The sequence below is a fragment of the Oncorhynchus gorbuscha genome, linkage group LG18, assembly GCF_021184085.1.
Source record: "Oncorhynchus gorbuscha isolate QuinsamMale2020 ecotype Even-year linkage group LG18, OgorEven_v1.0, whole genome shotgun sequence".
In the NCBI taxonomy this organism is placed as follows: Eukaryota; Metazoa; Chordata; class Actinopteri; order Salmoniformes; family Salmonidae; genus Oncorhynchus; species Oncorhynchus gorbuscha.
In genome coordinates this window covers 68,081,000-68,098,396 of record NC_060190.1, presented here as the reverse complement: position 1 = coordinate 68,098,396, position 17,397 = coordinate 68,081,000, and the positions used below count along the sequence as shown (strand labels likewise).

General features: G+C 41.7%; 1 protein-coding gene across 2 annotated transcripts in view; it reads right to left on the bottom strand.

The window, feature by feature from the left end:
* Nucleotides 1-4,322: 4,322 nt before the first annotated feature.
* The window catches only part of LOC124002482 (chemokine-like protein TAFA-2), a 166,199-nt gene continuing 153,124 nt past the window's right edge, over nt 4,323-17,397 (bottom strand). Inside the window, exons 4-5 of one of the 2 annotated variants that reach the window (XM_046309900.1) lie at nt 16,999-17,136; nt 4,323-5,396 (exon numbers count right to left, since the gene is read on the bottom strand). In XM_046309900.1, the coding sequence (XP_046165856.1) occupies nt 17,000-17,136 (137 nt within the window). In that variant the 3' untranslated portion in view covers nt 4,323-5,396; nt 16,999. The remainder of the gene's footprint in view (nt 5,397-16,998; nt 17,137-17,397) is intronic. The other variant, XM_046309901.1, reaches the window with a different exon arrangement.

The following is a 17,397-nucleotide window of genomic DNA, read 5'->3' as shown; positions in this document are numbered from 1 at the left end:
TATTCATTTTTCTGTTTATAATTGAGGTCTTCTCCTTCTTAGGCCTATTTAATCAAAAGAGCTTCCTCTGTCCCTGTTCTGAAATCCAATCATATATGTTTTTGGAGATCTCCATGCGTATTGGGCTGATGCACATACAAGAAAGGTACTGCTATAATAGTGATAGTACTGCAATCATATTCAGACAGGCCTAAGAAAGTGCACAGTATTACGCTACACTCGCATTAACATCTGCTAACCATGTGTATGTGACAAATACCAGTTGATTTAATTTAGTAAGCCTAAGCCTAAGCCTAAACCTAAGCCTAAGCCTAAGCCTAAACCTAAGCCTAAACCTAAGCCTAAACTCAAACTATCCAGCTGTGCACTGGACTATGCTGTTAACAACATAGTAAACCTTATCTTCTTAAATGTAGGATCTCTTAAACATATGACACATTTGACCATTTAGACATCCTTGCAGACAAAGGACATCCATTCATAGCAAAAGCTCAGCAAATACTGCAGTGAATATGGCACAAACAAAAACTCCACTCCTCTAGTCAGATTTTTATTTTCTGTGACAAGGTTACCGGCTTGAGAACTCTTGAGTGTCTTTTCGAAATGTCAATAACATTCTTAGATTCAAGCTGTGGTTTTCAAAACACCCTGAAATTATTTCTTGCTCTCAAGCTTTCGTTGAAAGCCTTTTATGCCTTGATATGCAAAACCCAGAGGATTCATTTGTGAAAAGGCTTTCCAGTGTTAATAGAATATTAGAGCACATAAAGGTAAATCACTGAAGGATTGTTTTTTAATACGTCCGGGGTGTCATAGTGCAGAACAGGTTCATTCTCCTATCCAAGGGTAGATTCAAATCATTGTTAGTAGATTGAAAGGGCCTTTCTCTGGGACCGGTTTCATGTGTCTTCTTTCTCTTCTACCGAACGCCACAGTGGGATGCCGTCTGATTAATCTTAATGAATTATGGAAATTGCCTTTATCTCAAATAATTTAGGAATGTTTCTGTATTGTTTTATTAATGCACTTTTGAATTACTCTGTATAATCACGTAGCCCTTCTCTGAGCCCTTCAGTGTTTGTTCTCCATTGCGAGCTCTTTATAAAATCCTTGGTGGTCTCTGGCGTATTGCATGCAGGAACGAGATATTAGTCATTACTGTAATTGAATGATTTCTAACCAAACAAGAGTCAACCTGGATCACTAAACGTTACCACCCTGTATCGCTCTATTCCCCGCGGTCTGGTCTTTGAGAGCATGTCTCGCCTAAAATGTATACTTCATTAATTGTGTCCATCATCCGGAGAATCCTGTGGTGAATGTACTGTTTCAACTGACAGATAAAATATTAAATGCCCTAACTGAAGCCCCGGCCTGAAGAGAGTCTGGAAATGCTGTATTGTGTTGCATTATGATAAAGGGCTTTTTGGTTTCCATAAATACCAGTAGGTCTACTGGAAAATAGACTGTGAGTTTCTCTTCACACTGACTAAATTATCTTGATGTAGCTACTTTTAGCAACAGATGAGCTGCAATTCTTACACATACAGAAATTCACGAGTGTAAATAAAAATGAGTTACTGAAACATTGAATAGCAAAATGGCACAAAGAACTTATTTCATTTCAGGTGTCATTTTTGTGTAAGTGAATACTTGAGTTAAATGAGTGATAGCCTGTAACAGACAATTGTCTGGCCGTGAAGACGGCCGAGTACAAATAGAGATTAAGCATCTGCTCTAAAGTATAGTTATATAAACGCAACATGCAACAATTTCAAAGATTTTTGCTGAGTTACAGTTCATATAAGGAAATCAGTCAATTTAAATAAATCTATTAGACCCTAATCTATGGTTTTCACATGACTCGGCAAGGGCGCAGTGGGGAGCCATGCCCAGCTAATCAGAATGATTACTTTGTTACAAAAATACTCCCCAGCACCCCACTCCACCCCCTCAGATGATCCCGCAGGTGAAGAAGTCGGAGTGGAGGTCCTGGGCTGGCGTGGTTACACGTGGTCTGCAGTTGAGGCCGGTTGGACGTACTGCCAAATTCTCTAAAACGTCGTTGGAGGCGGCTTATGGTAGAGAAATTAACATTAAATCTCTGACAACAGCTCTGGTGGACATTCTTGCAGTCAGCATGACAATTACATACTCTCTCAACACTTGAGACATCTGTGGCATTGTGTTGTGTGATAAAACTGCATATTTATTGTCCCCACCACAAGTTGCACCTGTGTAAAAGGTGGAGGAACTATTTTAACAAAGGATAAAATGCTCACAAACAGGGATGTTAGCAAATTTGTGCACAACATTTGTGAGAAATACATTTTTTGTGCGTATGGAACATTTCTGGGATCTTTTATTTCATCTCATGAAACATGGGACCAACACTTAACATGTTGCGTTTATATTTTCTGATCAATATATTTTCCAAGTTTATATTCCCTAAGAGTTATTCCTTTCCACTAAACATTTCGTGAACTGTCATCTCTAAATGCACCATTCAACCACTCCCACACCAAGACTTACAGCTGTTACACAAGTACCTTTATGCTCCATCAAATCTGTCACTGATGTATCAGACGTTACCATCAGAGCGGCATCACAGACATACAGGAATTTCCAAACATATTGTCACCAATTTATACCCAGGGACCATATGTATGTATCTACATGTCCCAATCATCGTTATCATACCAGCAAAAGCAGAACCCCACATTATAAGGTTACATATCATAACATTACAGGGTGTGCTGGGGTTAGGAAAGCCATAGGAACAAATTCAACACAGCTCCATCTGTGTCCTCCGTATCTCTGTGCTTCCTGTGAGCAGCCTGCCTGCCTCTAACCTGTATTTGGTTTCCACAGGGAGGGGAATAGAGCTGCATGTTGATAAGAACATCAAAAATTACAATGGCCGCAGTATATATCGGTGTGGAAATGGAAGAGTGTACCATTCGCCCTTGGCCCCCCACAGATTAAGGCTGCAACACAAACAGGCAGAAGGTTCAGCAGGCAGGACTAAGCCATCTCTTCTCTATTGCAGCTAGGCCCTCTCTCTCTCTCTCTCTCTCTCTCTCTCTCTCTCTCTCTCTCTCTCTCTCTCTCTCTCTCTCTCTCTCTCTCTCTCTCTTTCTCTGTGCTCCATCCAGTTCCACCCCTGCTCGAGACTGTACGTCTTGAATTCCTGTTTATTTTCTGTAAGCTTTTAATGACATGCACTAACAACGGTTTGGGGATTTCTCGGAGGTGGCTTCCTAACAGGAAATCGCTCAGAAGGAAACAGCATCTTTGTGCAAAAGGGCTTTCATTGAACGGCTTTGGTAGAGGGCAGGGTAATGGGCTACTCACTAAATGGCAAAAAAAACGGCAGCAGTTGGTTTAAGAAACTAACCCGAATGGTCCATTTTACAGTACTTGTTTTGGTTACCTTTAAAACATGTCTTTATTTAATTTATTTGGTGTTCTAATACCACAATCAAGGTCTACTATTGTTTTTAATGTATTTTTCTTCGCTGTGTGAATTTCTTCATAAGAAGCACAAACACGCTCTTCAGAAGGCAGGGGGGTGAAGACCAGAGGAAAAACAGTGCCATGTATACAACTCTGAATTAACGCAACTTTGAATCAACACAACTCTGAATTAACGCAACTTTGAATCAACACAACTCTGAATTAACACAACTCTGAATGAACACAACTCTGAATTAACACAACCCTAAATTAATACAATTCTAAATTAATACAAATCTGAATTAATGATCAGCGCTCTTCCACTTCAATTAGTCCACTATTTGCAGGACTGGCTAATTGTAAATTAGTTCCAGTGTGGATACTGGACAATTATCGTATGCTAACATCATTACCCTTGCACAAGACAAGTCCCACAGAGGTTGTCTGGGACTGTGACATAAACAGGACTTTTTTCATGTAATCTGAGTTCATGCATATGCTAACCTCTGTGACAGTTGATGGTTTCCCAGAGAATGCAATGAAAGGGGATACCTTTAGGTTACTGGCCCAACACTCTTAACTGCTAGGCTACCTGTGGGAGAGGTGCTATATGATGTCAGTGCAGTAGGTTGCCTCCTTTTCATGCAGTTCATTGTTTCCCATTCTGACCTCTGTTTCATAATGCGTCATCAACCCCCATGACAGGACCATGTCAGAATGGCCACTTTTAGTGTTGTTGATATCCTGCCTCACAGTAACGTTAACATTCAGTACTACGCTACTGTGATATAGCACAAACAAGTGCATGGAATGGTTTTTTATATTTTTTTATTACATTTTGTGCTTGTACTGTGGGGGTTTATATGCACAATAGGGGTGTTAAAATTCTTGCCTTTTTATTTCGGCTTTACAGTATTTGATGATCTTGCGATGGTGGCCTCGGCAATGTTGTAAAATCTATTGTGTTGCAGAGACGTTTGAAACTATGATACAAAACCAAACCCTTTTTCACCCAGTGTTATCCTTTTGAAATAGGTTTATTGAGATAATACTGACACTTTTACTCAATGTTGGTCACCAGGCTTTTAAAAACAGATAGTAAAACAGTTAGTAAAACAGTTGGAGCTCAGCTTATGTCATTTTCATTGGTTTGGTGAAACCATCCTACTGGGCACACACTGGTTAAATCAACATTGTTTACACATCCAATCAATGAAATTACGTTTAACGGACATGGAATTGATGTTGAATTGAAGTCTGTGCCCAGTGGGATGTTGTCTTTTAATTCAAAACACTGAAACGTAGAGGTTAGAACTGTTTTTTTCTGCTGTGCCATCTCCTTTGATGTCTCAAGTTCTCAAAAACACTTCATATTTTTTTTCCAAATCAAAAACTTTAAAAAGAAGAGACATCTGCTTCATAAAGCTAAAAAGGAATGGAAATGCTTATGATCTAAAATCCATCTCGAACACAGACACATTGTTTTGGAGTCACTGAGCTCTCAGTGACAAAAAGAGGAAAGAGATTTGAAAATGTCACGTCACATGTTTTCGAATGAAGGTTTATCTCGCTTGCGTAATCCACAGTATGTCTTTTTAATGAATAAATACCTTGCAGGTTGGATCTCCTACTGTAGTAGTCCGTTGGAGGAAAAAACACAAACAGGAATTTGGTGGGTGATACAATAACGGCTAGGAATTGGATGTAATCAGTAGTCTGGATAGGTGGTTCTATGTTATTTCCAGGTCATGTCTCTGCTCTGCATCCGTTCAGTAGAATTTCAGGAGTTTTCCATGTTCCCTTACTGGTCTCTGGTTCCTTCCCAAAATCATTCAATACATAGTTCTCACATCCAAGAAGACCCAGTGGTTTCTGTCAAGGAAGAAATGACTGATGACACCAAGTCTTCAGGTCCAGGACAGACAGCACTATCGCGTGACCTGTAAACAGGGGAGATAGCAGGGTGTTAGTTCACATTAATGGATACCACAGATTAAACTAGATTAAACTAGGATTTGCAACTATTTATGACACAGGCAGTGTGTAAAAACCTCAGTCAGTCTGACCTGGCTGCGGGGCTACAAAACCAGAAGAAGATTTAGTGATTAATTACACAACATAGATAGAGCGTTGTTTATTCCAAAAGATCCATCTTAAAGTAATGGGCTGCATACACCAGGCTGAGTCTGAATCCCCAGCTGCTATGGCCATCACTCACCTGTCCTAGGGTGTCAGAGTCAAATACATTGTACTGTAGTATTAGGAATTAGAACTCTATTGCTATGCATTCCAATTAGACTAGTTTGGATTCCTGCTCCACCAAAATGGTTGCCATCATCAGTACATTCTGGAACTATGAAGGTCTATGACATCAGCCCCTGCTTGGTGGTACAGTACGTATGGTACAGCATATGTCATTTGAAAACATACTGCACATGATCCATTTTGACACCCTATTAAGCCAATTATTTCACTGAATATTAATCCAAAGGGCCTTCAAAAAGTAGCAGGTTGACGTTTATTGTCATGAGTCTTGCCCAAGAGGCAGAACTAAGCGGTTTCCGCTAGATGGCCCAGCTGCAAAGTCAACATTGGCTATAGGCCTATTGTAAAACAATATATTCTTGTTCTTCATTTAAGGCTAGGGTTAGCCATTAGAGTTAGCAATGTGGTTAAGGTTAGTGTTAAGGTTTAAAATCAGATTTGATGACTACCCTGAAGAGCTACCTCCAATAAATGACAACCTGTGAATATTAATCCAAAGGACCTTTACAAAGTACAGTATGACGTGCCATATTTGCTGTTAACATGGTCATACTAACAGTGCTGTTTCCCAGTACGCAAATAATTCCTCCCGCTTGCTATTTTCCACTTTCTATAAACTATAATTTCGTACTGCCAGTGGGCGAGGGGAGTTTTCCATTCCAAACGTGATTTGCATCTCTGGTGGGTAGCATCCACTCATACAGTAGGTCCGCTATAAGCCCTTGGCAGGCCACTTTTGCATCTCTGGCGTTTATCCCCCACTCAGAGGACAGTTATAAGCCCTAGGCAAGCCATCTAGACATGAGTTAATTTGAAAGACAATGGCAAGGAATTTCTCTAACCTCAAATTGGGCCTGTCACCTTCCAGCTAATCACAGACAGCCAGAGGCTGCAAGTTGTTTCTGTTGTTTCTATAAATACCTTACATTTGTTGTGATTTTAATATGATTCGATTTTTTTGCCAATTTAAAAACACAATACAACCACATGTGGCCAAACTGCATCTAAAATCATAGAAGATGACTCAAAGTGATACACCTAATCATTTACAGTTCAAGTAGATTCATGATATCATGATCATGACCAAAAATAGCCTCCATTTTTGCCATTGATTTAATATACTATTCTGTATTTGAAGCAATACAAACGGTTCCTCTTTAAACCTTCTCACACACTTGAAGAAAAGTGTTGATCACTACGTACAATATTGGTTGTGGCACATCTTAAACACCACAGAAGAAGCCGAAAAGCCTTCACCAGAAAGTTATCCTTGTTACCTCCTTTGCTTCATTAAGTTTTCAGACCTGTCTTGATGCCTTGATAGTAGCCATTAGCTAGCTTTCATAAAATAAAAAAAACACTGGAATTAAAGATCGGTTGAATTGTTTGTATTTATCACCACCGAATGTTTTGTGTGAGGAAAACGGCAAGTGAATGGCAGGAGAACGGCTGCCGCTTTACAAAGCGGCATATCGGGGGTGAATGAAGAAGATGGGCAAAAAAGCCGTCTCACGTCGCTCGAACACTCTGGAGGGACGCCGGCCTCCCGCGTGCTCAATGCTAACTGGGTAGTTTTCCTCTCTTTACTGTTAACATGGTCATAGTAACAGTTCTGTTAGTTGTCCTCTCTTTGCTGTTAACAAGGTCATAGTAACAGTCCCCGTACAACATGCTGACATATTTAGTGTGAAGAAGTATAAGTGGGTCTCGTTATCACACACATTCATAGGTGTTCCTATTTGTGTATTGGCACATATTAGTGTCATTCAATTAGTGAGTGGCGGAGGCTCCATGGTCTTGGCCTGAAAAGCAGCACGGAGCGTAGGGCTCGGGGTCAGGCGACAGGATGTGTCAGTACTCCAGTGCACACTGTTCCAAGATATGCCTTAATCCAAATCAAATCAAATGTTATTGGTCACATGCACGTGTTTAGCAGATGTTATTACGGGTGTAGCGAAATGCTTGTGTTTCTAGCTCCAACCGTGTTGCAATGTCTAACAAGTAATAACTAACAATTTCACAACGCATACCTAATACACACACATCTAAGTAATGGAATGGTATTAAGAATATGTAAATATATGGACGAGCAATGTCAGAGCGGCACAGACTGAGAGTCTGATGAGTCTCACTTTCTAACAGACATCACACACCAACATCTAACATCTAAAAATACATTAGGCTGTAGTTTTCTGTTCACGGGTGCTGGAAAAGGGGAACATAAGTCAGTGAGACTCATCAGGAAGCTGGGATAAAAGACCACATTTGACTGGTCAGGCTCAAACTAAGCCCTGATTCAAAGCTTCATGGACAAACAAACAAAAAACAAACACAAACAAACAAACAATTGCCTACAACATGATGTTGTTATTTCAATGTTGTTCTTTGCTTGTCACCAATAGGGATTGAATGACACAGTAGGTTTGACATAGTATCTGCACTAGCATTAAAGGCTCAACCATGTAACATCATGTGTGGCAATGAGTAATTTATTTTATTTTACCTTTATTTAACCAGGCAAGTCAGTTAAGAACACATTCTTATTTTCAATGACGGCCTGGGAACAGTGGGTTAACTGCTTGTTCAGGGGCAGAACGACAGATTTGTACCTTGTCAGCTCGGGGGTTTGAACTCGCAACCTTCCGATTACTAGTCCAACACTCTAACCACTAGGCTACGCTGCCGCCCCAATGGATGTACAATACAGAAAATCAACATGGGTCCCAAGCACCCTTCTTCATTATCTTAGTCCAAACTAGGGATGTGAACAGTTTAAACATTACAATATTTAAACGAGGTTGGTATGCTTAACGTTAAGAAAAATCCCTAAACGAGAAAACAATTAAATTCACAGTGCTGTTATCACAAAACATTATTTTCCATGTTATAGCCTAACCAGACGACTATATGGCTATAAAGGCCTGGGGAAAGTTGTGTAATTTAAATTGAACCAGAGAGGAGGAGGAAAACTTTAGGCTACTTTGGTGAATATGTGAGGCATGCAAGACAAGACATTACAAGATGCAGATTAGATTAGCAAGATATATCCACATGGTTCTGCCTGCCCCTCCTCTCTCTCCCTCCAGCTGGCCTGCCTGCCTGCTCTTTCTCTTAGTTAATGACACAGGTGTGTATTCAGTATTTGGTCGGATGCATGCAGAATATCCTAGTTTATACAATTCATGGGACTGATGTCTCCGTAGTACAGAAGTATCTTCGGGCCAGTCTTGCGAGCACAGAGTAGGCTCCTCTTTGTTTCTGAGTGGGTGAGGATGTTTTTCACTCATAATATGAAATTACAGTAGGCTACCGGTATAGCCTGTATCGATTACCCTATAATATAATGGTAGGTGTCCCTTTGAAAGTGCCTCGGCTACTGCGTGTATGCTTGGCTGTTAAAGGCTCTGCATGATCAATCTGAAATCTGCAGTGGCTGTACATAGCCTTTACTGTGATGCGGCCTCCGCAGAAGTCAGAGCAGAGCAGAGCTGTTGTGTCGAAAGTTGTCAAGGAAGTGAGTTTGTGTTTATACAGGACCTCTTGTCCCAACCTACCGTCAACCAATCAAGTCAATGCAGAGCTATACAGAGCCCTCCACATTGTTAAAACATTTGGGAGAAGCACAGCTATGCAGTATGGAGCTCGATTGTGGCCTCCGCAAGCTCTGTGATTGTGTCAAACCCTCCGTGATTGTGTCAAACCCTCCGAGATTGTGTCAAACCCTCCGTAAGGACCCTCCTGATCGCATTTCCAGAGCAAGCATCCCAGCTAGCAATGAGAAATCAGCCCAGAAGCGGCCCGCTTCCCGGGGGACGGAACTGATTGTATCGGCCCGGAATCGGGTGTCGGAATTTTATGATTTTTATTATAATTTTGAAAGAAAAACATTTTAAAAATGGCAGTTTAAACGTTAAGAAATGTTCTCCATTTGTTACATCCTTAGTCCAAATACAGTAAGCCCTTTGTAGGCATGTTATTTTGCAATCTTACCCAGCTTCTCATCACAGACATCCAACTAATTCTCTCTTACATCACAAAACGTGTCCTGTGAAATTGCTCTGTGACGCTTGTTATGTGTGATGTGTGTTGATTGATATGATGTGAAAGCAGATATAAGGGCATGACTGGTGACATTACCGGAAGGATTCTAACCTCTGGTCTGGTCTTGCCTGGCCAGTGTGAGGCTCTGTGTCTGCTCTTTGACACGGGGAGAATGGAGAGCTGCTAAGGTCGTTCGAGAGATGCCCAGGGGGCTTTGTGGAGGTGATTTGTTATTGTGAATCTGTTGTGATGTGAAGTGACACCGTCATTTGTTATCAGCCATAAATAGGACTTGGTTCAATATGGAGAGATGGTGAGCCACTGATAGTCTATTGATAGTTTGTTGATTTATAGGGGGACTCTATTTATTACAAAATAATGTATTACCAATTTAACATCGTAAAAACACACATTAGCACATATAGAAAACAAATCATTGAATGAATGCTACTACCCACACACACTTCTTATTCTGAAAACGAGGTACGTATCTATCTTTTTAGGAGCATGTAGATTTTTACAGAACCCCCAAAAAGTTTTATTAGACCACTGAACAAAAACCTACTGCTTAAAAACAAACTTCTCATTTAGAAAAGAGCCTATGTGGCATCAATATGATGCTACAAAGAGTAAATATGATCATTTTTGTAATAAAGTCAACAATATTTTTGGGTGAGACTTGTGAGACTTGTGTTCTTGAAAGTCAATTAAGGTTTGTTTCAATCCTGCCCACATCTGGCAGCACACAAGTAATTACCAATTCGAAATGAAGCTGCACGCGACCCAGTCGTAATGCCTGTGGTAAATTGGGTTGACTTTGGATATCCCTATGGGGCTAGTTATGGACCATCTGTAAATTACACAATGTACAGGAGACTAAATCAAACAAACTGAAATAAAACCTACTTCCCCAAATCAAACAAACTGAGCTTCTGTCTAGCTCTACTGTAATGTAGCAGTCACCTGCACACCAGGCTGCCTGCCTGCATCTCTGCCTGCCTGCCTCTCTGCCTGTCTCTGTCTGTCTGTCTGCCCGCCCGCCCGCGCGCCCGCCGCCCGCCCGCCCGCCCGCCCGTCCGTCCGTCCGTCCGTCCGTCTGTCTGTCCGTCCGTCTGTCTGTGTGAGAGAGAGAGGGGGTATACATTATTAACCTGGCTAAAATAAAATAAAAAGTCTGCCTCACCCAGGCCCTCCACACAATGAATAATGGAGAAGGCAGCTCAAGTACAGGCGTTTGGTGAGTCAAACACCAGGCCGTGATAGATGGCTCTGGGCCCACTGTGTCACACACCCCCTTCCTCCCTCACCCCCAACCCCACCCCAAACACAGACACACATAACCTCTGGAATCACCCTGAACATCCACCTCCACGGCTCAGTTTTTCTTCAGAGGCTGTTTGTTTGTTTCTTTGTTGTTTTTTGCCTGTTTTATTTCCTTGCTGACGTTTGAAGTTACATCCAAGAATACTCAGATTTTTTCAAAAGCAGGCCCCGACCCAAGCCTGTTCTCTTATCCCATTGCCAAATGCAAGTGGGTCAGATGGAAGCGCAAGAGTTCCCTGTATACCAATAGGCAGGCAGGCAGGCAGGCAGTCTGGCAGGCTGGCAGGCAGGCTGGCAGGAAGGCTGGCAGAGATGTTTAAAGGCCCAATGCAGCCGTTTTTATGTACATTTCTAATAATTTCTGGGTAAAAAATTGGTGCCTTACTAAAAAATTGGTGCCTTACTTGCAAGGCCTGCAGCCTTGCAAGTGTTAACACGTTTAAATGTTTTCCTCACGTCTGCTGCAGTGAAGGAGAGTCTGCAGGTTCTGGTTGCAGGCTGTGTCAGTGGCACTGTATTGTCCTCAAAGCGGGCAGAAAAGTTACTTAGTTTGCCTGGGAGCAAGACATCCTGGTCCGTGACGGGGCTGGTTTTCTTTTTGTAATCCGTGATTGACTGTAGACCCTGCCACATACCTCTTGTGTCTGAGCCGTTGAATTCTGACTCTACTTTGTCGCTATACTGACGCTTAGCTTGTTGTATTGCCTTTCGAATGGAATAGCTACACTGTTTGTATTCGGTCATGTTTCCGGTCACCTTTCCCTGCTTAAAAGCAGTGGTTCGCGCTTTCAGTTTCACGCGAATGCTGCCATCAATCCACGGTTTCTGGTTTGGGAAAGTTTTAATCGTTGCTATGGGAACGACATCATCAATGCACTTTCTAATGAACTCGCTCACCGAATCAGCGTATTCGTCAATGTTGTTGTTGGACGCAATGCGGAACATATCCCAGTCTACGTGACCAAAGCAGTCTTGGAGCGTGGAATCAGATTGGTCGGACCAGCGTTGAACCTGAGCGCGGGAGCTTCTTGTTTCTGTTTGTAGGCAGGGAGCAACAAAATGGAGTCATGGTCAGCTTTTCAGAAAGGAGGGCGGGAGAGGGCTTTATATGCGTCGCAGAAGTTAGAATAGCAATGATCCAAGGATTTACCAGCCCAGGTTGCGGAATCGATATGCTCATACAATTTAGTGAGTCTTGTTTTCAGATTAGCCTTGTTAAAAACCCCAGCTATAATGAATGCAGCATCAGGATATGTGGTTTCCAGTTTGCAAAGAGTCAAATAAAGTTTGTTCAGGGCAATCGGTGTGTCTGCTTGGGGGGGAATATATACGGCTGTGATTATAATCGAAGATAATTCCCTTGGTAGATAATGCGGACGACATTTGATTGTGAGGAATTCTAAGTCAGGTGAACAGAAGGACTTGAGTTCCTGTATGTTGTTGTGGTCACACCACGTCTCGTTAATCATAAGGCATATGCCCCCGCCCCTCTTCTTACCAGAAAGATGTTTGTTTCTGTTGGCACGATACGTGAAGAAACCAGCTGGCTGCACCGATTCCTTTAGCTTATCTCGAGTGAGCCATGTTTCCGTGAAGCAAAGAACATTACAGTCTCTGATGTCCCTCTGGAATGCTACCCTTGCTCGGATTTCATCGACCTTGTTGTCAAGAGACTGGACATTGGCGAGTAGTATGCTAGGGAGTGGTGCGCAATGTGCCCCTCTCCGGAGCCTGACCAGAAGACCGCTACGTTTCCCTCTTTTACAACGTCTTTGTTTTGGGTCGCAGGCTGGGATCCATTCCGTTGTCCTGGGTGGAAGGCCCGAACACAGGATCCGCTTCGGGAAAGTCATATTCCTGGTTGTACTGATGATGAGTTGACGTTGCTCTTATATTCAGTAGTTCTTCCCGACTGTATGTAATGAAACCTAAGATTACCTGGGATACCAATGTAAGAAATAACACGTAAAAAAAAAATGCATAGTTTCCTAGGAACGCGAAGCGAGGCGGCCATCTCCTAATTCAGTGATATTTATTCCCATAGTAATTCGTTATGGATCCAATAACTAAATAAAATTTGGCATTTTGAAAGATTATTTTAATAATGATTTTATAATTATTTTATTAACGAAAGCAAAAAGATGCCATTGTTGGTTACATTGTTTTAGATTTAACATGCAGACTGGCACTAAAAACAGTGGGAACGATTCCCTAGTCAGCGCCATTATTAGTGCAATGCCCCTTAAAGTGTTACTATGTGCTACCCAGTGTGGTGGGGTGGGGATCCACCATTCGGGAGCCATGACCAATATGAGCAAAATACACTACCGTTCAAAAGTTTGGGGTCACTTAGAAATGTCCTTGTTTTTTAAAGAAAGCTCATTTTTTTGTCCATTAAAATAACATCAAATTGATCAGAAATACAGTGTAGACATTGCTAATGTTCTAAATGACTATTGTAGCTGGAATGGAATTCTAATTCTATTCTAATGGAATATCTACATAGGCGTACAGAGGCCCATTATCAGCAACCATCACTCCTGTGTTCCAATGGCACGTTGTGTTAGCTAATCCAAGTTTATAATTTTAAAAGGCTAATTGATCATTAGAAAATCCTTTTGCAATTATGTTAGCACAGCTGAAACTGTTGTTCTGGTTAAAGAAGAAATAAAACTGGCCTTCATTAGACTAGTTGAGTATCTGGAGCATCAGCATTTGTGGGTTTGATTACAGGCTCAACATGGCCAGAAACGAAAAACGTTCTATCGTCTATTCTCGTTCTGAGAAATTAAGGCTATTCCATGCAAGAAATTGCCAAGAAACGGAAGATCTCGTACAAAACTGTGTACTACTCCCTTCACAGAACAGCACAAACTGGCCCTAACCAGAATAGAAAGAGGAGTGGGAGGCCCCAGTGCACAACTGAGCAAGAGGACAGGTATGTCAGTTTGAGAAACGGATGCTTCACAAGTCCTCAACTGTCAGCTTCATTAACCCTTCAGTTGTCTTAAGGGTCAAAAATGACCCACCACTATGTTTAACAGAAGAGAAATCCCCTCTAAATTATATATTTTCAACTTGAAATTGTATGACTTTTCCTAGAGTGACCCAAACATTTGAAAAAGTGAAACATTTGTTCACATTTCCATGAAAGCTGTACACCACCAAGGTACAAAGATTGTCTTAGGGTCATTTTTGACCCTGCAGTCATAAAATAATTTACAGACCACATAAACCAAAGACACACACACATGCACACGATGATCAATTGAGATTGTGTGTGCTACTGATTGAACTCAGACAAAACTAAAACTTATTTGGGCAGCATCTCCCCTCCACGACCCCACACAGGACTCAAGTTCACAGACAATAAAAACAACTTCAGACAAATAAACAACATTTCAGGCAAAATAAACAAAATGGTTTTCTAATGATCAGCTTATTAAAATGATAAACGTGGATTAGCTAACACAACATGCCATTGGAACACAGGAGAATATTTGCTGATAAGGGCCTCTGTACGCCTATGTAGATATTCCTTTAAAAAATCTACTGTTTCCATCTACAATAGTCATTTACAACATTAACAATGTCTACACTGTATTTCTGATCAATTTTATGTTATTTTAATGGACAAAAAATGTGCTTTTCTTTAAAAAAACAAGGACGTCAAATAAACAGATCACTGACCATTTTGAATCCCACCGTATCTTCTCCGCTGTGCAATCCGGTTTCCGAGCTGGTCACGGGTCCCAGCCATGCTCAAGGTACTAAACAATATCAGAACCACTATCGATAAAAGACAGTACTGTGCAGCCGTCTTCATCGACCTGGCCAAGGCTTTCGACTCTGTCAATCACCACATTCTTATCGGCAGACTCAACAGCCTTGGTTTCTCAAATGACTGCCTCGCCTGGTTCACCAACTACTTCGCAGAGTTCAGTGATTCAAATCGGAGGGCCTGTTGTCCGAACCTCTGGCAGTTTTTATGGGGGTACCACAGGGTTCAATTCTCGGTCTGACTCTTTTCTCTGTACATATCAACGATGTCACTCTTGCTGTGGGTGATTCCCTGATCCAAACGATACCATTCTGTATACATCTGGCCCTTCTTTGGACACTGTGTTAACAAACCTCCAAACGAGCTTCAATGCCATACAACACTCCTTCCGTGGCCTCCAACTGCTCTTAAATGCTAGTAAAACTAAATGCATGCTTTTCAACCGTTCGCTGCCCGCACCCACCCCACTAGCATCACTACTCTGGACGGTTCCGAATGAGAATATGTGGACAACTACAAATAACTAGGTGTCTGGCTAGACTGTAAACTCTCCTTCCAGACTCATATTAAACATCTCCAATCCAACATTACATCTAGAATTGGCTTCCTATTTTGCAACAAAGCCTCCTTCACTCACGCCGCAAAACATACCCTCGTAAAACTGACTATCCTACCGATCCTCAACTTCGGCAATGTAATCTACAAAATAGCCTCCGACACTCTACTCAGCAAATTGGATGCAGACTATCACAGTGCGACCTGTATGCTCTCGTCGGCTGGCCCTCGCTACATATTCGTCGCCAGAACCTCTGGCTCTAGGTCATCTATAAGTCTATGCTAGGTAAAGCTCTGCCTTATCTCAGCTCACTGGTCACGATATCAACACCCACCCGTAGCACGCGCTCCTGCAGGTATATTTCACTGGTCATCCCCAAAGCCAACACCTAATTTGGCCACCTTCCAGTTCTCTGCTGCCAATGTCTGGAACGAACTGCAAAAATCGCTGAAGCTGGAGACTAATATTTCCCACACTAACTTTTAACATCAGATATCTGAGCAGCTAACCGTCTGCTGCAGCTGTAAATAGCCCATCCAATCTACTTACCTCATCCCCATATTGATTTTAAAGTACTTTTCTGCTCTTTTGCACACCAGTATATTTACTTGCACATCATTATCTGCACATCTATCACTCCAGTGTTAATTTGCTACTATGGCCTATTTATTACCTTACCTCCTCATGCCATTTGCACACACTATCTTTTTTTCTATTGTGTTATTGACATGTTTATTCCATGTGTAACTCTGTGTTGTTTGTGTCGCACTGCTTTGCTTTATCTTGGCCAGGTCGCAGTTGTAAATGAGAACTTGTTCTCAACTAGCCTACCTGGTTAAATAAAGGTGAAATAAAAACATTGGTGCAAAGAAACTAAATGCAGATTTACCCAACTCTGAGGAGACCGAAGTGATTTCCACAGGTAGCCATTCCTGAATTAAGGCCATTCCCTTAATTATGTGAGGCACTGGATCTAGGACCCCTGGGTGTACTTGGCCTATCCACAGGCATTACATTAGAAGGTAAATCAGGGGTATTCTGGGCAGTGCACATTTCAGTTGGTGGTACAGTAATCGAAAAAGGTTGGGAATCACTAGTGGGAGGTATGGCTGGAGTTTTTGTAAGAGAGTTTTATAGATAAAATAAATCATTGAATTGACCTACATAACTTCAAAGAGAGTCAGCCTACTTTCTGTAAAGAATGCAGTGACAAGTACTGCACCTATCACCCTTAATAAAACGGTGTGTTACGTAATACGTGATAAGTGGATAAGTTTGCGTGTGTGGGTCTCTCACTGCAACCTCTAGATACTCCTCCTTCAATATACACATATTTGACAGTATCTCAGCAGAATTGAGCCTTTTTGATCATATGCACTTTGAATGTATTGGTCCTGACAGGTACAGACACACAACCAGTAGGTGACTACAGTTGGCTAAGTAGAGGACCAATCAACACCTTTACTTACTGAATATTCTACGTCATGGTGGACTTTAGAAGAAACAAAATTGTGTGTGTGTGTATGTGTGTACGTTTGTGTGTGTGTGTAACAGTACATGTGATGCATTTGCTTACATTATGCACCCACCTTCGTCGTCTTCACTTTGTTGCCCGTACTGCAGCTCCAGCCTTTCAGATCAGGCAAAATTTTACACTCCTCCCCATCCATACATGGATGCATCTGACACCACCACTTCTGGGCAACTATGGAAGCTGCAAGAGGCAATGAGAGAGGGACACAAGTGATTAAAGTGTGCCCTTTACAAGTCAGTGAAAATATACATCTACTAGTAGACTGCAGTAACAACTGAACCAACAAAAGTATGTCTGCTTCTACAAACATGTCAATAAAAGTGAATGGAAGGTATTTTGATACACGACTGATAGTACAGTAGTTAGATCCTCCATGACTGACAGTAGAGTAGTGAGATCCCCCATGACTGACAGTACAGTAGTGAGAGGTACTCCATGAAT